General features: G+C 48.1%; 1 protein-coding gene and 1 long non-coding RNA gene across 2 annotated transcripts; both read left to right on the top strand.

Annotated features, from left to right (window-relative positions):
• The first annotated feature begins 1,400 nt into the window (after nucleotides 1-1,400).
• Nucleotides 1,401-3,808, top strand: LOC137850309 (uncharacterized). The gene is made up of 3 exons (XR_011092459.1): nucleotides 1,401-1,997; nucleotides 2,954-3,023; nucleotides 3,697-3,808. It is a non-coding gene; the product is annotated as an uncharacterized lncRNA (long non-coding RNA).
• A 4,939-nt stretch (nucleotides 3,809-8,747) lies between these two features.
• On the top strand, nucleotides 8,748-14,339 carry LSM8 (LSM8 homolog, U6 small nuclear RNA associated). Its single transcript, XM_068669571.1, has 4 exons — nucleotides 8,748-8,870; nucleotides 9,240-9,280; nucleotides 11,661-11,788; nucleotides 14,086-14,339. The coding sequence occupies exons 1-4, from the start codon at nucleotides 8,840-8,842 to the stop codon at nucleotides 14,174-14,176; spliced, it is 291 nt and encodes a 96-aa protein (XP_068525672.1). The 5' UTR covers nucleotides 8,748-8,839; the 3' UTR covers nucleotides 14,177-14,339.
• The last annotated feature ends 4,203 nt before the right edge of the window (nucleotides 14,340-18,542 follow it).

Raw genomic sequence — 18,542 nt, 5'->3', positions numbered from 1 at the left:
CACTCTGAGGGCAGGCTGCTCTGTGGAGGAAGGACGAGCTGAGAGTCACAGCAAGGCTGGCGGGCTCAGTGGCTTCACAGGCCATGGCACTTTTCAGTTCTGGCAGGTGCAACTCCACCTGTCTGAAGTTGGCTCTGCCCAAGATCACTTCTGGAGCCCTGTCTTAGGAGTTGAGACAGTGACGTTTTTGTAACTTGCCGCTCACCAGCTGCTGTCTCAGCCCGTCTTTCCCTAGCCATGGGCACCCTGATGTCGAGGACCAAGAAGTGCTTTTGAGCTGCCATGGGTGTCTTGTTCAGTTGCATGGAACCCTTTAGCTACCTTTCCCCTCGTTACTGAGAGGTGCTGCTAAGGCACACGTGTGCTTTAGAAGGTTCTATAGAAGGACTCAAGTGCCCTTGTGGTGGCCCATTCTTAGTCCAAAGGCTCGTAGCGTTCTCGTGCCTTCACTGCCATTATAAGAGTTCTGTTATTTGAGAGGAAATAGCATTGTGTGTAGGCACTGTAATATGAAGATTCATTTAGCTTTTGATTTTTTTTTATTTTTGAGGGTTTCTGTTTTTTTGTTTGGTTTGGTTTTGTTTTGTTTGTTTGTTTGCTTTCTATTTATAATAGGCAGGAACCTCCCGAGTGTATTTTTAGTAGGTATAAAAAGGGTATATTTCTGGAGGAGGAGAGCAAGACAGCACCGCTGCTGACCTTTGGGACTTAATGGAACATCTGCTATAACCTCCGTATCCTTGCAACCACACATCAGCTTTGACCTAGAGAGAAAAGGCCTTCCTCCAGCAGCTCTGTCAAAGTGGCCTCCTGAGGCACTGTTTCCAAAGCTTTCAGAGTAACGGCAGGAAGAGCATTGGTTGCTCGTGCCTACTCCGTTCTGCACTGCAGCGCTTCCCCCAACACACACACAATAGGCGTTCTTTCTGGTGTCTGGGTAGAGGCGTATTTGATGTCCCACGAGCAGAGGAGCATTTCGGGCAAGAGCGTCCCTAGCACCTTTCAGGCCAGTCTCGTCTCCCTGCAGAAGAACCGAGGAAGGATGGAAACTTGGGGAATCCTGCCAGCAGTGATCTAAAAGCTGTTCTGTTAAAAGACGAGCCTGCCTTTACTTTCAATACCAAGTCAGAAGGTGACAAACACCATCTTGACACCCTACCCCTTTGTGCTTTGCTCTCCACAGCTCAAAGAACTTTCGCAGCAGCTGGAGATGGAGTCTGAAAAATACAGGCAGCTAGAAGCACAGAGTTGTGACCTGCAAGAAGAGCTGTCTGCTCTGCGTGGCTCTCAGGAAAAAATGGAGAAGACCAATGGCCAGCTGCAAGAAGAGGTGGCATACGTCAAAGATCTTCTGAAGACTTCCAAGGTGGGTCACGAGCAAAAGCAACAGCATGAGACAGAGATAAGAAAGGGCCTGAAAAGGAACAAGTGCTCATACCAGAAGTCGCAGGACATATTTGTATTTGGGGTCTTGCCCCTCTTTCTTTCTGTGAGGCGTTGTTCTCCACTGGCGCAGAAGTCACTGAACTGAACAGAATTATGTATGGAGCCTTTGGAAAAGGCTTACTTTCTCCTCCTGAGAAATAGGATCGTTGCCCTGTGGTAGTTTCCGTGTTCTGCCTTGACTGCTGGTGGTAGTGAGGAGGCGAGTGCCGTGCCCTCAGTGAGGCTGGGCCCTTGAAACTGGCTATGTGCGACTGATGGGGGGATGGTTCTCTTCTTCTTTGTGGTGATGGAAGTTTCATTATCTGCTTCAGACACGGGCAGCCTCCCCAGACATGCATGAACTGTCAAGATCTCCTCCTTGTGCTTCTCCGAGCAAGAAGCCAACGCACAGAAGCAGACATGCTGACTCTGAAGAGGACGATGGAGGGAGAAAGACACTGCAAGAGCATACTTTTCCAGATGAGTCCATTGAGGCAAAACTGGAAAGGTACAAGCACTACTGTCAGGAGGAACGAAAGCTCAGAAGACTTCCAGAGAAAAAACCTGCAAAGGTATGTGCAGACTGCTTTTTGGAGTGAGAGCAAGATGCTGCTTTTTCCTTGTACATTCTCCTCCTAAGAACCCTCTTGTATGCCTGGTCAACATGATGTCAGTAAATATGCCTACAATTGCACAGTCCCTGTCTGCGCCTGCTCCCCGTGGGGTCCCTCTCACAGGATGCTGTCCTTCCTGAACTGAGCCTGCGGGGGCTGTCCACAGGCAGCGGCTCTTCAAGCACTGCTCCCACACGGCTCTGTACCACGGGGTCCATCCCCCAGGAGCAAATTGCTCCAGCACGGGTCCCCCACGGGTGGCAGCTCCCCCTAGCCCCCCTGCTCCTGCGCGGGCTCCTCTCCACGGGCTGCAGCTCTGGCCCGGGGCCTGCTCCCATGGGGGCTCTCCATGAGCCACAGCCTCCTCCAGGCCACAGCCACCTGCTCCACCGGGGGCTCCTCCACCCATGGGGGGGCTGCAGCGTGGAGATCCTTCTCACAGAGGCCACCTCTGCAGCCCCTTGCAACCCAAACCCTGCCATGTACACCCAATACAGCGATGTAAGGCAGAAAAGAGGAACTGCATGTCCTATTGTCGTGGCAACAAACTAAGAATGCTTAAAGAAGTATGAGCCTTCTAGAGAGCAGAACCTGATTCTGTGAAGTCTATGGCTTTGGCTGCCATTTCGGCAGCAAGTCTGAGATTGGAGTTTTCCTTAGGCAGGGGAGGATATCCCTGACTCTTTATGCAGCTGATGCATCTTCCAGAAGAAGCCACATAAATCCACAGCATCGGTGATACTTTTGCACCATGGATGCAGGCTCTCCAAAAACCTCAAATCAAATGATGTTTTTGTGTTTAGACGCCATTCATCCCTTCCACTCTCAGAAGTCAAATGCTGGTCAAAGACCTGGAGAGCAGCTTTGCCAAACTGTAACCAAATATAATTCTTGCATGCATCTGACTTTTTCAGAGCTCGTCAGAGTCTAGACAAAAACAAGCTAAGCTCCACCCGAAGCACCACTGAAGCCTGCGTGCCTAAGGTCAGCATTCATAAATGTTATTCTCAACCTCTCTGAAAGAATATCTGTGAGCAAGCTTACGCTTCTGAGCCTCAAGTTAGAATCCCTTTTGTGGGTCCAAAACACACCGTCTTTATGCTAAAACAACTGCTAAGCATCAGAAGAGTACACAACTGTATGGGGGAGGGCTGAAGACCTCTGGTCATTGGGGGGTGTGCAAAATACAGAGTGCCCTTCTTCTTCTGCAAAGCCATAAGGGAAAGAGTGAAGGGAAAGAAAGGGAGAATAGACAAAATGACCGTACAAATGGTAATGAGAGAACAGGCACCAGACAAAGACATGCCACACCGAAGGCTGCGGTAGGGCCAGGTGGCAGCACGAACATGTTTGCCTTTTCAATGGCAGATCCTTTTCAGCGTTTTCAAGGGGAATGCGGAACCTGCATTTTAGGAGTAGTGTTCCAAAGAATGCCCAGTTTGAATGCTTAGGGAGTAGGGACACTCGAGGATGAAGAGGGCTGCAGAGGACTAAGGCTAACACTGCTAAGCAAGAGTCATTTGCAGGTTAGCTCACAACGTCCGTGTGTAGCTTCTGGAATTTCCTTCACTAACTTTTCACATACTGGTAATTGGAGGTGAAAACATGTGTTCCTGCCTTGTGCATTTCCTTATTTTGCATTTCCCTATTTTCACAGCTGAACATTATTACAGACCAGATGAAGGTGGAGCAGAGGACGTCCCAGTCCAGAAAACAAGGCGGTTCTGTGCAGATAACAGCCCGCCTTTAATTCCAAGTTCTGTCGCCCACCACCTTGGCATGTAATAAACCATGTCATGTAGTGCGGGTCTTTGTCTTCCTCTCTTCTCCCTGTTAGAAATGGCTCAGGATTCAAATTAGGATTAAATAAAAAAAATAAGATTTATTAAAAGAATATAAAAGAATAGAGGTTAGCAAACAGCACTGGGTGCACCGGGAGTCTCCGCTCCAGCAGGATGCACCCCAGTTACATCAAGCAGCTGATTTTTATGCTCCTAGACTAATACATATTCATTAATACTTCTAAAAAAAACAGGTTATTATAATTAGCTTCCGGGGTCCAGTCCCTCCTACTGGAGCATGCACATCAGTCTCCTCTGGGGGTCTCTAGGGGTCTTTCATGCTGAAGGCTCGTAGTCTTCCTCTCCAAGTCCTTCCCCTTTGTACTCCTTTGGCATCGTACCAAGTTTATAGAACATTTTCTGCAGGTCTTGTCTCCCAGCCGTCCTTCAGCTTCTTTTTTTCTTCTTCTTAGTATCTTGGCCACCTGGCCAAATACCAGAGGTTTGCATAGTATCCCATAACAGTCACTAGTTGTTATCAGTTGTTCTGAAACCCCCAGACATCAAAGACTTCATACAAACACAAATAACTTTCCTATTGACACTTCACCAGTAATTAAAACATTCTTCACCAGCCATTCACAGGACAGTCACACCTATAGCAGTGTTAAGTTAATCTTGAAGAAGACAGAAAAAAAAAGGCTGTAACTGTTAGAAACAGAAGTCCGGAATAACAAAAGCAAACAGGTTCATAAATTTGAGGAGTATTTTCTGAAGACTTGATAGATTGACTAGAATGAGGGGGAGACTGGGACACACTGCATCTGTGGTTCAAGAATTAAATTGCTAGTGCAGGGCCCAGAGGCAGACAGGACTGTTCTTTATGGACACGAATTGCTAAAACATTCCTCACATGCCTTCCGGGCTTTGCTTCTCCTCTCCCATGGCCATGTGACCATTCCCTCTGATTCCTTCTGCTTGTCTCCCTTGCTGGCCAGGAGCATCCTCTGAACAGCAAATGTGTTATTTCCGTTGTGACAGTCAGACCAAGCCTTTTGCAGATGTGTCTTGTGAGTTTCACAGTACCAAGGGAAACTCAGGGGCAAGCTAGGGACAAGGGCTTGGGACGGCCAAAGGGAGAATACACAAAGACAGAGGTGTCATTTGCCTCCTGTGGCTAGAAATGGTTCCCTTGCAAAAGGGATAGCCCACGACAAGCGGGGGACCTCAACCACACTGTCCATGAGGCTGGCAGAGAGCTTTAATGCTGTGGCCGGATTTCTGAATGCAGGGCAAATGATTTGTAGGCTTTAAACCAGCATCCTCTGAGCAAGGTGTTCTCCTGGGAAGGAGACTCGGGCTCTCCCATATAAAGAGATCTTCTGACACTCATCTGGCAAATTCGGGGAGGGCTGAAGGGATAGAGGAAAACACCACCTGCGTGCCCACTGCATCCAGCAATTGCCTCAGTCCCCTGAAGTCCCTTTTGGTAGCCTCCACGCTTCTCTCAGCAATTTCATCACTGCCAGCCTGAATTCTCACTAATGGGGAAAAATCGGAGGGGCTAACAAGGTCAGGAAGTTTCCTGGGAATGGCCTTGACCCAAGCCCCAGGTAGGCTGCAGACTTCCCTATGGGTGGGGTCTACCTAACATACGTGACCCTCTGTTCCCTTCAGAAGGGAGTCGCCTACAACCATTACCCTTCTTTCCTTCTGGCTGGAGGAAGTCTTGAAGCATGGAGTCGACTTGCCAGGTCCTTGTGGCTCCCTCGCCTGCCTCCAGTGACCTCGATGAGGAAAAGCGCCTGGCCACCGTGATCCCCTGCTCCGCCACAGCACGCAACTGCCTCGGACTGTGAACCTCTATGGAGGGAGCAAAAGAAGGGGGCAGGGGGCACTTCTCATCCACTGTGAAGGATTCACATTGCAAGACTTCTTGTTGGCCTATGCAGTGACTGTGGGACACACCTCTGCGGTGGTTTTACTCCGGTGGGCAGCTGAGCTCCACCACAACCGCTTGCTCACTCCCCCTCCTCGAAAGGAGGAAAGGGCTCAAGGGTTGAGACAAGAACGGGGAGATCACTCAACAATTATTGTGAAGGGCAAAACAAACTCAGAGTATGGAAATCAATAAAACCTATTGGCTATTATTAACAAGCTACAGAAGTTAGAAACAAAGGAAAGAAACCAAAACCACCTTCCTCCCATCCACCCTCTTCCACCTTCTTACCCCAAAGAGCATGGGGGAATGGGTGCTGCGGTCAGTCCCTGATGCTTTTGTCTCCACCACTCCTTCACGGTCACCCTCTGCCCCTGCTCCACATGGGGTCCCTCCCGCGAGATGCCCCGGACAGAGCCTGCGGGGGCTGCCCACAGGCAGCAGCTCTTCAAGCACTGCTCCCGCATGGCTCGGTACCACAGGGTCCATCCCCCAGGAGCAAACTGCTCCAGCACGGGTCCCCCACGGGCATCAGCATCCCCCAGACCCCCTGCTCCTGCACGGGCTCCTCTCCACGGGCTGCAGCTCCGGCCCGGGGCCTGCTCCTGCGGGGGCTCTCCATGGGCCGCAGCCTCCTCCAGGCCACAGCCACCTGCTCCACCGGGGGCTCCTCCACCCATGGGGGGGCTGCAGCGTGGAGATCTGCTCCATGCGGGACCCATGGGCTGCAGGGGGACAGCCTGCTCCACCAGGGGCCTCTCCACGAGCTGCAAGGGAACTGCTGCTGCGTGCCTGGAGCACCTCCTGCCCTCCTGCTGCACTGAGCTTGGGGGCTGCAGGGCTGGTTCTCACCCCTCACTCTCCCAGCTGCAGTTGTGTCACTGTGTGCTTTGTTTGTTTTCCCTTTCTTAAATATGCTCTCACGGATGCACAGAGAGCAATTTTTGGCTCATCTCTGGCCAGCATCAGGTCCCTTTGGAGCCAACGGAATCTGGCCCTTATCTAACATGGGGCACCTTCTGGACTCTTCTCACAGAGGCTACCCCTGCAGCGCCCTGCAGATAAAACCTGGCTATGTAAACCCAATACTCCTATAGGAAGAGATCTTCTGCCATTCCCCTGGCAAATCTGGGGAGGGCCATCGCTGGGGAGGGCACCCAGACGGTCTGGAGCACGGGAACACCTTCAGCCGCTGTCACCAATGCAGCAGCACCACTGTGGCAGCACAAGTGAAGAATGGCCCCGCAGGAGCTGGACGTCAGGGGGGGACTGTCCCTGCATGTGGGCACGGTGCTGCCCCGTGCCTAGGAGAGTGCGGGGGTGAGCCAGGACAGCTGCCAGATCAACCGCAGCCATGGATGGGGAAGTAATGCTGTGCCCCTGCCAGCGGCAGGAATTAGAGGGAAAGGTCAAATGAGTAGGGGAGGGGAGAAGCAAAGCCCAGAAGGGAGAAGAGAAGACGACAAAGACCCGCACTACATGACATGGTTTATTACATGCCAAGGTGGTGGGCGACAGAACTTGGAATTAAAGGCAGGCTGTTATCTGCACAGAACCGCTGCGTTCTTGCCAGCATGGTGGGGGCAATGGCTGCTCTTGCTCACTGCCTGGAAACTGCCCCAATTAGGGGGCTGAAGGCAAGTGTTGGCAGACTTCCTCCACCTTGGTAGAACCACGCCTTGTTTCCTGGACTGGGACGTCCTCTGCTCCACCTTCATCTGATCTGTAATAATGTTCAGCTGTGAAAACAGGGAAACACACAATAAGAGGGAAATGCTTAAGGCAGGAACACATTTTCACCTCCAACTTCAAGCTTTTCAGAAGTTAGTGAAAGAAATTCCACAGGCTCCACGCAGAACATCTGAAGGGAACCTGCAAAGGACTATTGCACACCAGTGTTGTTAGCCTTAGTCCTCTGCAGCCCGCTTCATCCTCGAGTGTCCCTACTCCCTAAGCATTCAAACTGGGCATTCTTTGGAAAACTACTCCTAAAATACAGCTAAAACTACTCCTAAAATACAGAAGGCCCTGCAGAGTGACCTGGACAGGATGCTTCGATGGGCAGAGGCCAATGGGATGACGTTCAACATGGCTAAGTGCCGGGTCCTGCACTTTGGCCACAACAATCTCATGCAGCGCCACAGGCTTGGGGGAGAGTGGCTCAAGAGCTGTGCAGAGGAAAAGGATCCGGGCGTGTTGGTCCATGCTGGCCTGAACATGAGCCGGCAGTGTGCCCAGGTGTCCAAGAAGACCAGTGGCATCCTGGTTAGTATCAGGAACAGCACAGCCGGCTGGAACAGGGAGGTGATTTTTCCTCTGTCCTCTGCTCTGGTGAGGCTGCACCTTGAGTACTGTGTTCGGCTTTGGGCTCCTCAGTGCAAGAAGGACATCGAGGCCCTGGAACGGGAAGAGGGCTGCGAAGCTGGTGAGGGGCCAGGAGCACAAGTCCTGTGAGGAGCGGCTGAGGCAATTGGGGTTGTTTAGTCTGGAGAAGAGGAGGCTCAGGGGAGACCTCGTTGCTGTCTACAGCTACCTGAAAGGAAGGTGTGGCGAGCTGGGGGTCCACCTCTTCTCTCAGGTAACTAGTGGCAGGATTGGAGGGAATGGCCTCAAGCTGCACCAGGGGAGGATAAGCTTATAAATTAGGAGACATTTCTCCTCAGAAAAAGCAGTCGGGCATTGGAGCGGGTTGCCCAGGGAGGTGGTGGCGTCACTGTCCCTGGGGGTGTTCAAGGAAAGGCTGGACCTGGCGCTTAGGGACGTGGGTTAGTGAGTGACAGTGGTAGTAGGGCATTGTATTGATGTTATTGTAGGCCTTTTGCAACCGTAGCTGCTCTGTGATTCCATGCAGTGACACAGGGCACTTCTTAAAACCTGCAGAAATGCCAGGACCGGAAACCCCAGCGCCCCGCGGCCGGAGCCATGTGCTGGGCAGTGTGGCAGCAGCGCCCCGCCCCCCCCCCCCCCCCCGTTATGTGTCATGGCGGCCCCTCAGCGGGCGCCTCGCGTCGTCGGTGCGCGCCGGAAGGGGCGGGCGGTGGCTGCGGCGGGCGGGAGGCGCTGAGGCAGGAGCGGCCGCCATGACGTCCGCGCTGGAGGGCTACATCAACCGCATCCGGGGGGTCGCGGGGGGCCGGGGGCGCTTGGCTCGGTGTTGCCGCCTCTGCGTGCGGGCGGCCCGGCAGCGCGGGAGCGGGGCGCGGCCGGGCGGGGAGGTGCGGGGCTGAGCTGCGGCCGGTGGTAGCGGCAGGTGGGAGCCGTAAGGGCCCGCGGCGCGCAGCTCGGGGGGGGGGGGCAGGCTTTAGGGCAGGCCGCCGGAACATGCCGCCAGGGTTTCTTAGCAGCGCTGCTGCCTTTCTGGTTTCAGAAGGCCCTTGAGAAGCTGTTCTGGCTCTCCTAAAGGCTTGTTGCGTGTGGGTGTTACAGGGGGTGTTAGTGCTGTTTCAGACGTCTCCGAGCGTTTCCTTAATGAGCTACCAGGCACTGTCGCAGTGATAACTTCTGATGGAAGAATGATTGTGGTGAGACTCACGGGTTTTTTCTCACATCTGTTTTACCCCTTGCCTGTCAGCCTTGTCCGTTGCTGAACTCGCACACACAAATACGCTAGCTTTTTGTAAAGCAACCATCTCTGCACCAGAAAGTGCATTTATTTTTCTGTTCAGCTCTTTGGTTCCTCTCGAAAGTGTCCTCCTTGTTCAGCAAGCTCTTCAACTTTCATGTTAAAAGCACTTCTTCCGTACAGCTACAGAAAAAACAAGCCCATAATTGTTGAAGAATTGTAGTGGGATTGTGTTTAAGCCTGAAAAGCTGAGAACTCACAAACTGTTCTACACTAGACTGTATAGTGTTCTGGTTTTGTTGTTTCTATATTATTTATGTTCTTGTATTCTTTTTTTCCCCCTTATTTTGATCCTTTTCTACTTTCAGTTTAACTTAGTGGTGTGATCATTGCACAAGGATTGGGTCTTCCTGTATGTCTGTGTTAGCTTAGAGTGGCCTCTGGAAAGGGGAAACAGTATTTTTAGTAAAAATGTCATAGCTTCACCAAAAGTCATAGAATTACAGAATGGTTTGGGTTGGAAGGGACCTCAAAGACCACCCAGTTCCACCCCCCTGCCATGGGCTGGGACACCTCCCACTAGATCAGGTTGCCCAAAGCCCCATCCAGCCTGGCCTTGAGCACCTCCAGGGATGGGGCACCCACAGCTTCTCTGGGCAGCCCGTGCCAGTGCCTCACAACCCTCTGAGGGAAGAATTTCTTCCTAATGTCTGATCTAAGCCTACCCTCTTTTAGTTTAAATCCATTCCCCCTTGCCCTATCACTAAACCCTCTGACACAGAGTCCTTCCCCAGCTTTCCTGCAGGCCCCCTTTACGTACTGGGAGGCTGCTGTAAGGTCTCCCCAGAGCCTTCTTTTCTCCAGGCTGAACAACCGCAACTCCCTCAGCCTGTCTCCGTAGGAGAGGTGCTCCAGCCTCTGATTATCCTTGTGACCCTCCTCTGGACATGATCCAGCAGGCCTGTGTCCTCATGCTGGAGGCCCTGGAGCTGTACACAGTGCCCCAGGTGGGGTCTCACAAGAGCAGAGGGGCAGAATTGCCTCCCTCACCCTGCTGGCCATGCTGCTTTTGGTGCAGCCCAGGACACAGTTGGCTTTCTGCACTGCAGGCGCACATTGCTGCCTCATGTTGAGCTTCTCATCAGCCAGCACCCCCAGATCATTTCCTCTGGGCTGCTCTCAGTCCATTCTCTGCACAGCCTGTATTTGTGCTTGGGATTGCTCTGACTCGGGTGCAGAACCTTGCACCTGGCCTTGAACTCCGTGAGGTTTGCACAGCCCCACCTCTCAAGTCTGTCTAGGTCCCTCTGGATGGCATCGCTTCCCTCCAGCATCTCTGGCTGGAGTTTGGTTAAGTTTGTGATACAATGCAAGGTACTTTCTACCACAAAGACTTGAATGGAATTAGCGTATGACTTACTTCTGTGTGGGTAGATGGTGTAAGTGTTTATTATTGCTGTCTGATTTATGGTGTCTTACCTGAGTGTGGTGGTTTCACAGAGAGCTGAGCTCCACCAAACCCATCTCTCACTCCCCCTCTTGAAATGAAGATGGGGAGAATATAAGATGAAAAAAGGCTTATGAGTTAAAACAAGGAGGAAAAGAAGAAAACAATTAATATATATATATATATATATATTATTATATATATATATATATATATATATATATATTATATATATATTAATATATATATATATATATATTCTCAGTATAGTGAGTTTAAATTTCTTAATTACTAGTGATAAATTATATGTATCAATTATGTTTCCATTTTCTCAAACTTTTGTTGAAGTAGCACAGAATTTTTTCCTTTTGTGTGTTTTACATTTTTGTTGAGTGATATTGTGGAACCCAGCTAACCTCCTTTAAGGAGACGTCACTTAAAATCCCATATTAGAAATGGTTTCAATACTGGTTAATGTAAGAATTTAACTTTTATTTTCCTTGCCTTTATTTTTCTCATTTGATTTCTTGACGCTTCACTACAAGGAAGACAAAAACAGTGTAGAAATAGTAAAATTATAAGTTTAGAGGACCTCATTGGTATGAGGGAAACTTTGTTTTTTTCTAATACTAAATAATGTAGCTGTTAGCATGGCTACGCAGTAAATAAAGATACCTTTTCCTGAAATTAATTACTGTTTTCAAACTTTAGTTCTCCATCTGTTTGTGTTTAAACCTATCAATAAGACCCAAGTAGACCAGCTGCTCTCCAGTACCTTACTTAATATTGCCACTTTGCTGTTTAAGAAATCATTGGGAGCAAGGATGTAAATTTAAAAGGCAGTTGGAGTGCTATATGTTTGTGTGCTTTTTTCTTTTTCTTTTATTCTTAGGGAACCCTCAAAGGTTTTGATCAGACCATTAACTTGATTTTGGATGAGAGCCATGAACGAGTGTTCAGTTCTTCACAAGGAGTTGAGCAAGTAGTGCTGGGATTATACATTGTACGAGGTGATAATGTGTAAGTAGAGCTTTTTTTTGTTTAATTCAATTTAAAAGAAAGTATGCATGTCTATATATTTACGTGCATGTGTTTATATATACATATGCAGTTGTGTCTGTATACATCTGGATCTTACATCTTTGTGTAGCAGTACTGATAGAGAGCTATCAAAGCTGAGGCACATTAAGCAGCAAAATATCTGCTGCTGTTGCAAAAGTGCCTGCATTTTAAAGTTAAGTTGTTGTTAGCCGAGAATTTCTGAGCTCTAAGTTAACCAGGTCATATACTGATAGCAGTGTTGGAAAAACGGTTGGTATGAAGCTCAGCATTTCCCGTTCTTGAGCCTAGGCATTGTGCGTGTGTGTGTTCTTTATTCCAACCTGTGAATGGCAGGGTCTGTCGAGAGAGGAAAAAGACAGAAGAAATGAATAAGTGGCACAACAACTTGTGTGTAGTTGTGTGTAGTAGTAGGTCAGTGATCTGGTATACAAGGTTAACTTCAGTGGGATTTTTTTTTAGGCACACTAAGGGAGAGTTAAGATGAGATGTTCGCAGAGAACACTCGATAATCTGGAAAATGCTGGAAGGTTCTGGCTTGACAATGCAACCGGACAGTCAAAGCTGCTGAAGTAACAGATCAAGGTGGCAGTTGGTATTTTATGTCAAATGATATGACAGAATGAGAGTAAAACTCATCAAATGCAGAGTGATGCCCCAAAGAGATAGGGAGGTTACAAGAGCAGTGGAAAGAAGGCCTGGTAAATGGGCCTGCTAGGAAGATGAATTTTGCAGCAGCTTTCTGAAACATGGCAAAAACTGAGTTTTTTTTATCAAAACCAAAAAGAGCATGTTGCAATGGCCAACACGTAAGTCTGGATAGGAATTTTAATTGTCTAATTTCAACAGATAGTTCTAAGAAATGTCAAGACTTGAATTTATATCCAGATGTGTTTATCTAACGTCATTGAGAAAACATTATTTTACAAGGTTTTCATTGCTTTTGACATGATCTTTTCAGAAAAGTAAATAAAAGAAACATTGAGAAATGAACAAAGGTAGGACTAAAGATGCTGCTTTAATAAAATCTAATTCTTTTTTACTACTTAGTTGTTTTTTTTCACTATGCCAGGCTGCTGTGTTACTCAAATATACTTAAAATATTATTTCATAGAAAATATTCTGTTTTTTTGTAAGCTTAACAAATTCAGAAACATATTCACTAGAAGGGATAATTCTGTATTCCTGCAATTCCTAACATGCTGACCTTCAGCATTCTTATGGGGGGGAAGCAGCCAAGTAACAGCAACTTCAAAAAAAGGAATCTCTGAGAAGGTAGAGAATTTATTGAAAAGTAAAATGAACAGTCAAGGGATAAAATGTTTATAGGTATTCCAGTGTTAAAGATGCATGCTAGAATCTTGTAGAGGTTATGCGCCATAAAGCAGAAAAACTCAGTGTGTTTCAACAGCAGGTAAAGATTGTTAGGAGGAAGACGACTTCAGTTTTAGAAGCATTTTTTGAAATAGGAAAAATAAAAAAAGGCTTTAGCACTAAGCAGTTGTGTGTAAAACAGTAGTAAAGACCGTGAAGAAAAGCTGGTTAAAGAGAGAAACCTCTTAAATATGTGTGTTTTTGTGGTATCAGAAGCAGAAAGCAGAAATCGGGTTTCATGCTGGTCCGTACTTGAATATTCAGTTAGCATAAGCAGTGTGTTTGTGTTGTCAAAGCTGCCAGCACAGTGAGGATCTAATCAGTGGTGGAACTAAGAAAGCTGCTCAGCTGGCCAGGCTTCTGTTTCAAGGCAAGTCAAATTCCTCAGTCTCTGCTGATGATCACGGGAACCTAGGTGCCGGTATTGGGATTTCTTACTCTCGAAACTCAGTTGCTACCCTTATCTCTAGCAACTTCTTCATAAATGCCGATTTACCAGAGAGAAAAAATATCGGGGATCACTGGAAAGAAAATTAAAACTGCAAACAGCGTGTCATTGCATAAACACCTGGTATACCACTATTGTCAAGAGGGATGCAGTAGGAAAATGCACAAAGAGCAGAAGGCAGAATAGCTAGAGGTACAAAATGTTTTCAGTCAAGGAAAGTCTGAACGGAGAGGGGCTTTTCAGCTTGGAAAAGGCACAGCAATAGAGGTGACTGATTGCTGTGAAGTCAGGAATGGTATAAGGAGATGGGGGGGATGCCATCAAAATTTGAAGTTCAAATGATAGAGTTCTACAATTAAATTTAAAAAATAAAAACGGTGTTGGCTTTCCTGACTTGTATCTGGGGATTTTAACAAATGGTAACTTTTTTTTTCAGTGCTGTCATTGGTGAGATTGATGAAGAGACAGATTCAGCTCTTGATTTGGGAAACATTCGAGCAGAACCTTTAAATTCAGTTGTGCATTGAAAAGAAGAGAATGCACAAGGACTTTGTAAATCTTTGGTTGTACAGACCTATTTAACAACATTGACAGTTTTTACAAATTGTGTGTAACTTTAGTCACCAGTTTTTTATTATGAATATGTTGTAGTTTCGCATGTAAATTAAAGTTTCTACGTTTTACTACAAATTTTTTCATTTAATTTATTTTGGGTTTTAATGCTGAATAATTTAAAATGTGTTGGTAAATTCAAGCAGTATCAAGATATTCAAGATAGTCCTTACATGGTGTATAACTACCTTGTTCCTGAAGTGGAGAACTCGTTCCTGAAGGTAAACCAAAGCTTTTTTGTGTGAACTCAGGTTTAGTTGGAGAAAGGTTGTGTAACAGTGAGTGACCTCCGCTCTTGTGTTCACTCCTTCTGGACCTGTTAAACTGTGTGTACAGGATGGAGGCTACAGTGTAGAGCTTAAAGAAGGAGAGATGCGTCTCCACTCACAGGCTGACCTAAATGTAGTTGTTAGAGCATTCTTTGAGAGAGTGAGAAAGATCAGTTTAAACTATCTTTCAGAAAAAGGATACTGGGGAGAACTGGCAGCAGAAAGCCCAAGTATAGGTTGACATGCTCTGTGTTGTCAAACTGAACCTTCTGTGAGGAAGGCAAAAAATGGCCTGCTCACACATCTGGTTAGTATTCCAGACAGCAACTCTTCCCTGTAAGAAGGAGCCTGCTCAGAAGCAAACTTCTGCCTAAAAACTGGCAGCTGTGGAGTTTGGTTACCTTCAGGCTTAGATCTCAGCAATGCTAAGTTGCTTTTTAATTTTTGGCCTACATTCAAATTGGTTTGAATTTCTGTTTCAACATCAGATTTTACTTCAATTTGATGCTGTTGTTTTTGGTCTGGAGTTGTCCAAAGCCTGTTCTGGGTGTGTTGGTGAAGGAAGCAAGGCCAGGAGAGATAGTCAGAAGGGGGTTCTTGAAATCCCCCAGTGTATTTCTAAAATACATTGAATGTATTTCTAAAAGACGAATATAGCCTTGTAAACTTGTGAACGCTCTGTAGTGGTTAGCAAGGTCCCTGACTATATATGGTAGAGAGAAGGCACTGAAGAAAGCTGTATTTGATGCAGGAGGTTGAATTGTCACCAGTCTAAAACTTTTTTATTTAATCAAAGCCCTATTGCAAGGAAGTTAAAAAGTAGGTCACCAGTGAAAATTAATAATTAAATTATAATTTAATTATTATATAACAATAAATTATTATTATTATATATGATAATTTATAATATATAATTATATAATTAATATATATTATATATTAATAAATATATTATATATAATTATAGAATCATAGAATATCCTGAGTTGGAAGGGACCCTTAAGGATCATCAAGTCCAACTCTTGACACCGCACAGGTCTACCCAAGTTCAGACCATGTGACTAAGTGCACAGTCCAATCTCTTCTTAAATTCAGTCAGGCTCGGTGCAGTGACCACTTCCCTGGGGAGCCTGTTCCAGTGTGCAACCACTCTCTCTGTGAAGAACCCCTTCCTGATGTCCAGCCTAAACTTCCCCTGCCTCAGCTTAACTCCGTTCCCGCGGGTCCTGTCGCTGGTGTTAATGGAGAAAAGGTCTCCTGACTCTCGACACCCCCTTACGAGGAAGTTGTAGACTGCGATGAGGTCTCCCCTTAGCCTCCTCTTCTCCAGGCTGAACAGGCCCAGTGCCCTCAGCCGTTCCTCGTACGTCTTCCCCTCCAGGCCTTTCACCATCTTCGTAGCCCTCCTCTGGACACTCTCCAACAGTTTCATGTCCTTTTTATACTGTGGTGCCCAGAACTGCACACAGTACTCGAGGTGAGGCCGCACCAGCGCAGAGTAGAGCGGGACAATCACCTCCCTCGACCTACTAGCGATGCCGTGCTTGATGCACCCCAGGACACGGTTGGCCCTCCTGGCTGCCAGGGCGCACTGCTGGCTCATATTCAACTTGCTGTCTACCACGACCCCCAGATCCCTCTCTTCTAGGCTGCTCTCCAGCGTCTCATCGCCCAGTCTGTACGTGCAGCCAGGGTTTCCCCGTCCCAGGTGCAGGACCCGGCACTTGCTCTTATTGAACTTCATGCGGTTGGCGATCGCCCAGCTCTCCAACCTATCCAGATCCCTCTGCAAGGCCTTTCCACCCTCATTCGAGTCCACAACTCCTCCAAGTTTGGTGTCATCAGCAAACTTGCTCAAAATGCCTTCTATTCCTACATCCAGATCGTTTATAAAAATATTGAAAAGTACCGGCCCTAAAATGGAGCCTTGAGGGACCCCACTAGTGACCGCCCGCCAGCCTGACGCAGCCCCATTTACCATAACCCTTTGGGCCCTGCCCGTTAGCCAATTGCTCACCCATCGTATGATGTTTTTATTTAGCTATATGGTGGACATTTTGTCCAGTAGGATCCTATGGGAAACTGTGTCAAAAGCCTTGCTGAAGTCCAAAAAAATCACATCAGCTGGTTTCCCTTGGTCCACCATACGGGTGATCTTATCATAAAAGGAAATCAGGTTAGTTAGGCAGGACCTACCCTTCACAAACCCATGCTGGCTGGGACCAATGACTGCTTTGTCCCCCAGGTGCGCCTCAATACGTTCGAGAACCATCTTCTCCATGATTTTACCAGGCACTGATGTGAGACTGACAGGCCTGTAATTGCTAGAGTCTTCTTTCTGACCCTTCTTGAAAATCGGCACAACATTTGCCAGCTTCCAGTCTACCGGGACCTCTCCAGACTCCCAGGATCGTTGAAAAATAATTGAGAGAGGTTCCGCGATGACGTCCGCCAGCTCCTTCAGCACCCGGGGATGAATCCCATCCGGACCCATGGACTTGTAGGGATCCAGGTGGAGTAGCAAATCCCGCACACGTTCAGGGTCGGTTGGGAGTTTGTCATCCCCACCGTCCCGGTCCTCCAGCTCAGGGCACCCTGGGTCCCGAAGCCCATCATCGGCATTGAAGACAGAGGCAAAGAAGGCGTTAAGCGTCTCTGCTTTGCCTATGTCATCGTCTGTGAGAAGACCTTCCCTATCAAGGAGCGGCCCTATGTATTCTTTAGTTCTCCTTTTTCCATTCACATATCTAAAAAAACCCTTTTTATTTTCTCTCACAGACACAGCCAGCTTCAACTCTAGGTGTGCTTTAGCCACACGAATTTTCTTCCTACAGACACGAACAGCATCCCTGTATTCTTTCCATGTCACCTGGCCCTCCTTCCAGTAGCGAAACACTCTCTGTTTCCGCCTAATCTCCATAAGAATGTTCCTGGTCAGCCACGCCGGCTTCCTGCCACGCCGGCCTCCTGCCGCGCCTTCCTGACTTGCGGTATTTAGGAATTGCCTGATCTTGTGCTTCTAGGAGGCATCGCTTAAAGAGTGACCAGCACTGGTGGACATCAAGGCCTTCAAGAGCAGCTTCCCAGGGGACCTTGCTGACTAGTTCCCCGAGCAGCCTGAAGTCCGCCTTCCCCATATCTAGGGATGAGGTTTTGGTGGCACTTTTCCTTCTGTCACTGTAAATTTTGAACTCAACCACTTCATGGTCGCTATGACCGAGGCGGCCACCAATCACCACATCTCCCACCAGACCCTCTCTGTTTTCTAGCAACAGGTCTAGGAGGGTACCTTTCCTAGTTGGCTCCGTTAGCACCTGCACCAAGAAGTTATCATCTAGGTGCTTCATGAACCTCCTGGACTTGCTCGTGTCAGCCGTGTGGCACTCCCAGTTAACGTCTGGCAGGTTGAAGTCCCCCATAAGGACAAGGGGAGTTAATCTCGAGGCCTCTCTTAGTTCTGTAAAGAATAAGTTATCGGCGCTATCGTCCTGGCCAGGCGGTCTGTAATAGACTCCCACAACGACATCCCCTTTATTCGTTCGTCCCTTGATCCTTACCCAGAGGCTCTCAACTTTGCCATCGCTGACCTGGAGTTCCACACAGTCCAGCCCCTGCTTCACATACATCGCCACCCCACCACCTCGCCTACCCTGCCTGTCCCTCCTGAAGAGCCTGTAACCGTCTATCGCAACACCCCAGTCACAGGACTCATCCCACCAGGTTTCGCTTATGCCGATGATGTCGTAGTTGCGGGACTGGGCCAGGACTTCTAGCTCATCCATTTTATTCCTCATACTGCGTGCGTTCGTGTAGAAGCATTTCAGGTGCGTCTCCTTACACTCAGCACCTTGTGGATCTAACCGAAGGACCTCACTGGCACACAGCCCCTCTGATTCTAGCGTACTTAGGTCTTCACCGGCGTGCCTGGTTTTAGCCCCTTCCCCCTTCGACTCTAGTTTAAAGCCCTATCTATCAGCCCTGCCAACTCCTGACCAAAGATCCTTACCCCTCT

This window comes from Anas acuta, chromosome 1, assembly GCF_963932015.1.
Source record: "Anas acuta chromosome 1, bAnaAcu1.1, whole genome shotgun sequence".
In the NCBI taxonomy this organism is placed as follows: Eukaryota; Metazoa; Chordata; class Aves; order Anseriformes; family Anatidae; genus Anas; species Anas acuta.
This window is presented reverse-complemented; position numbering and strand designations above follow the sequence as displayed.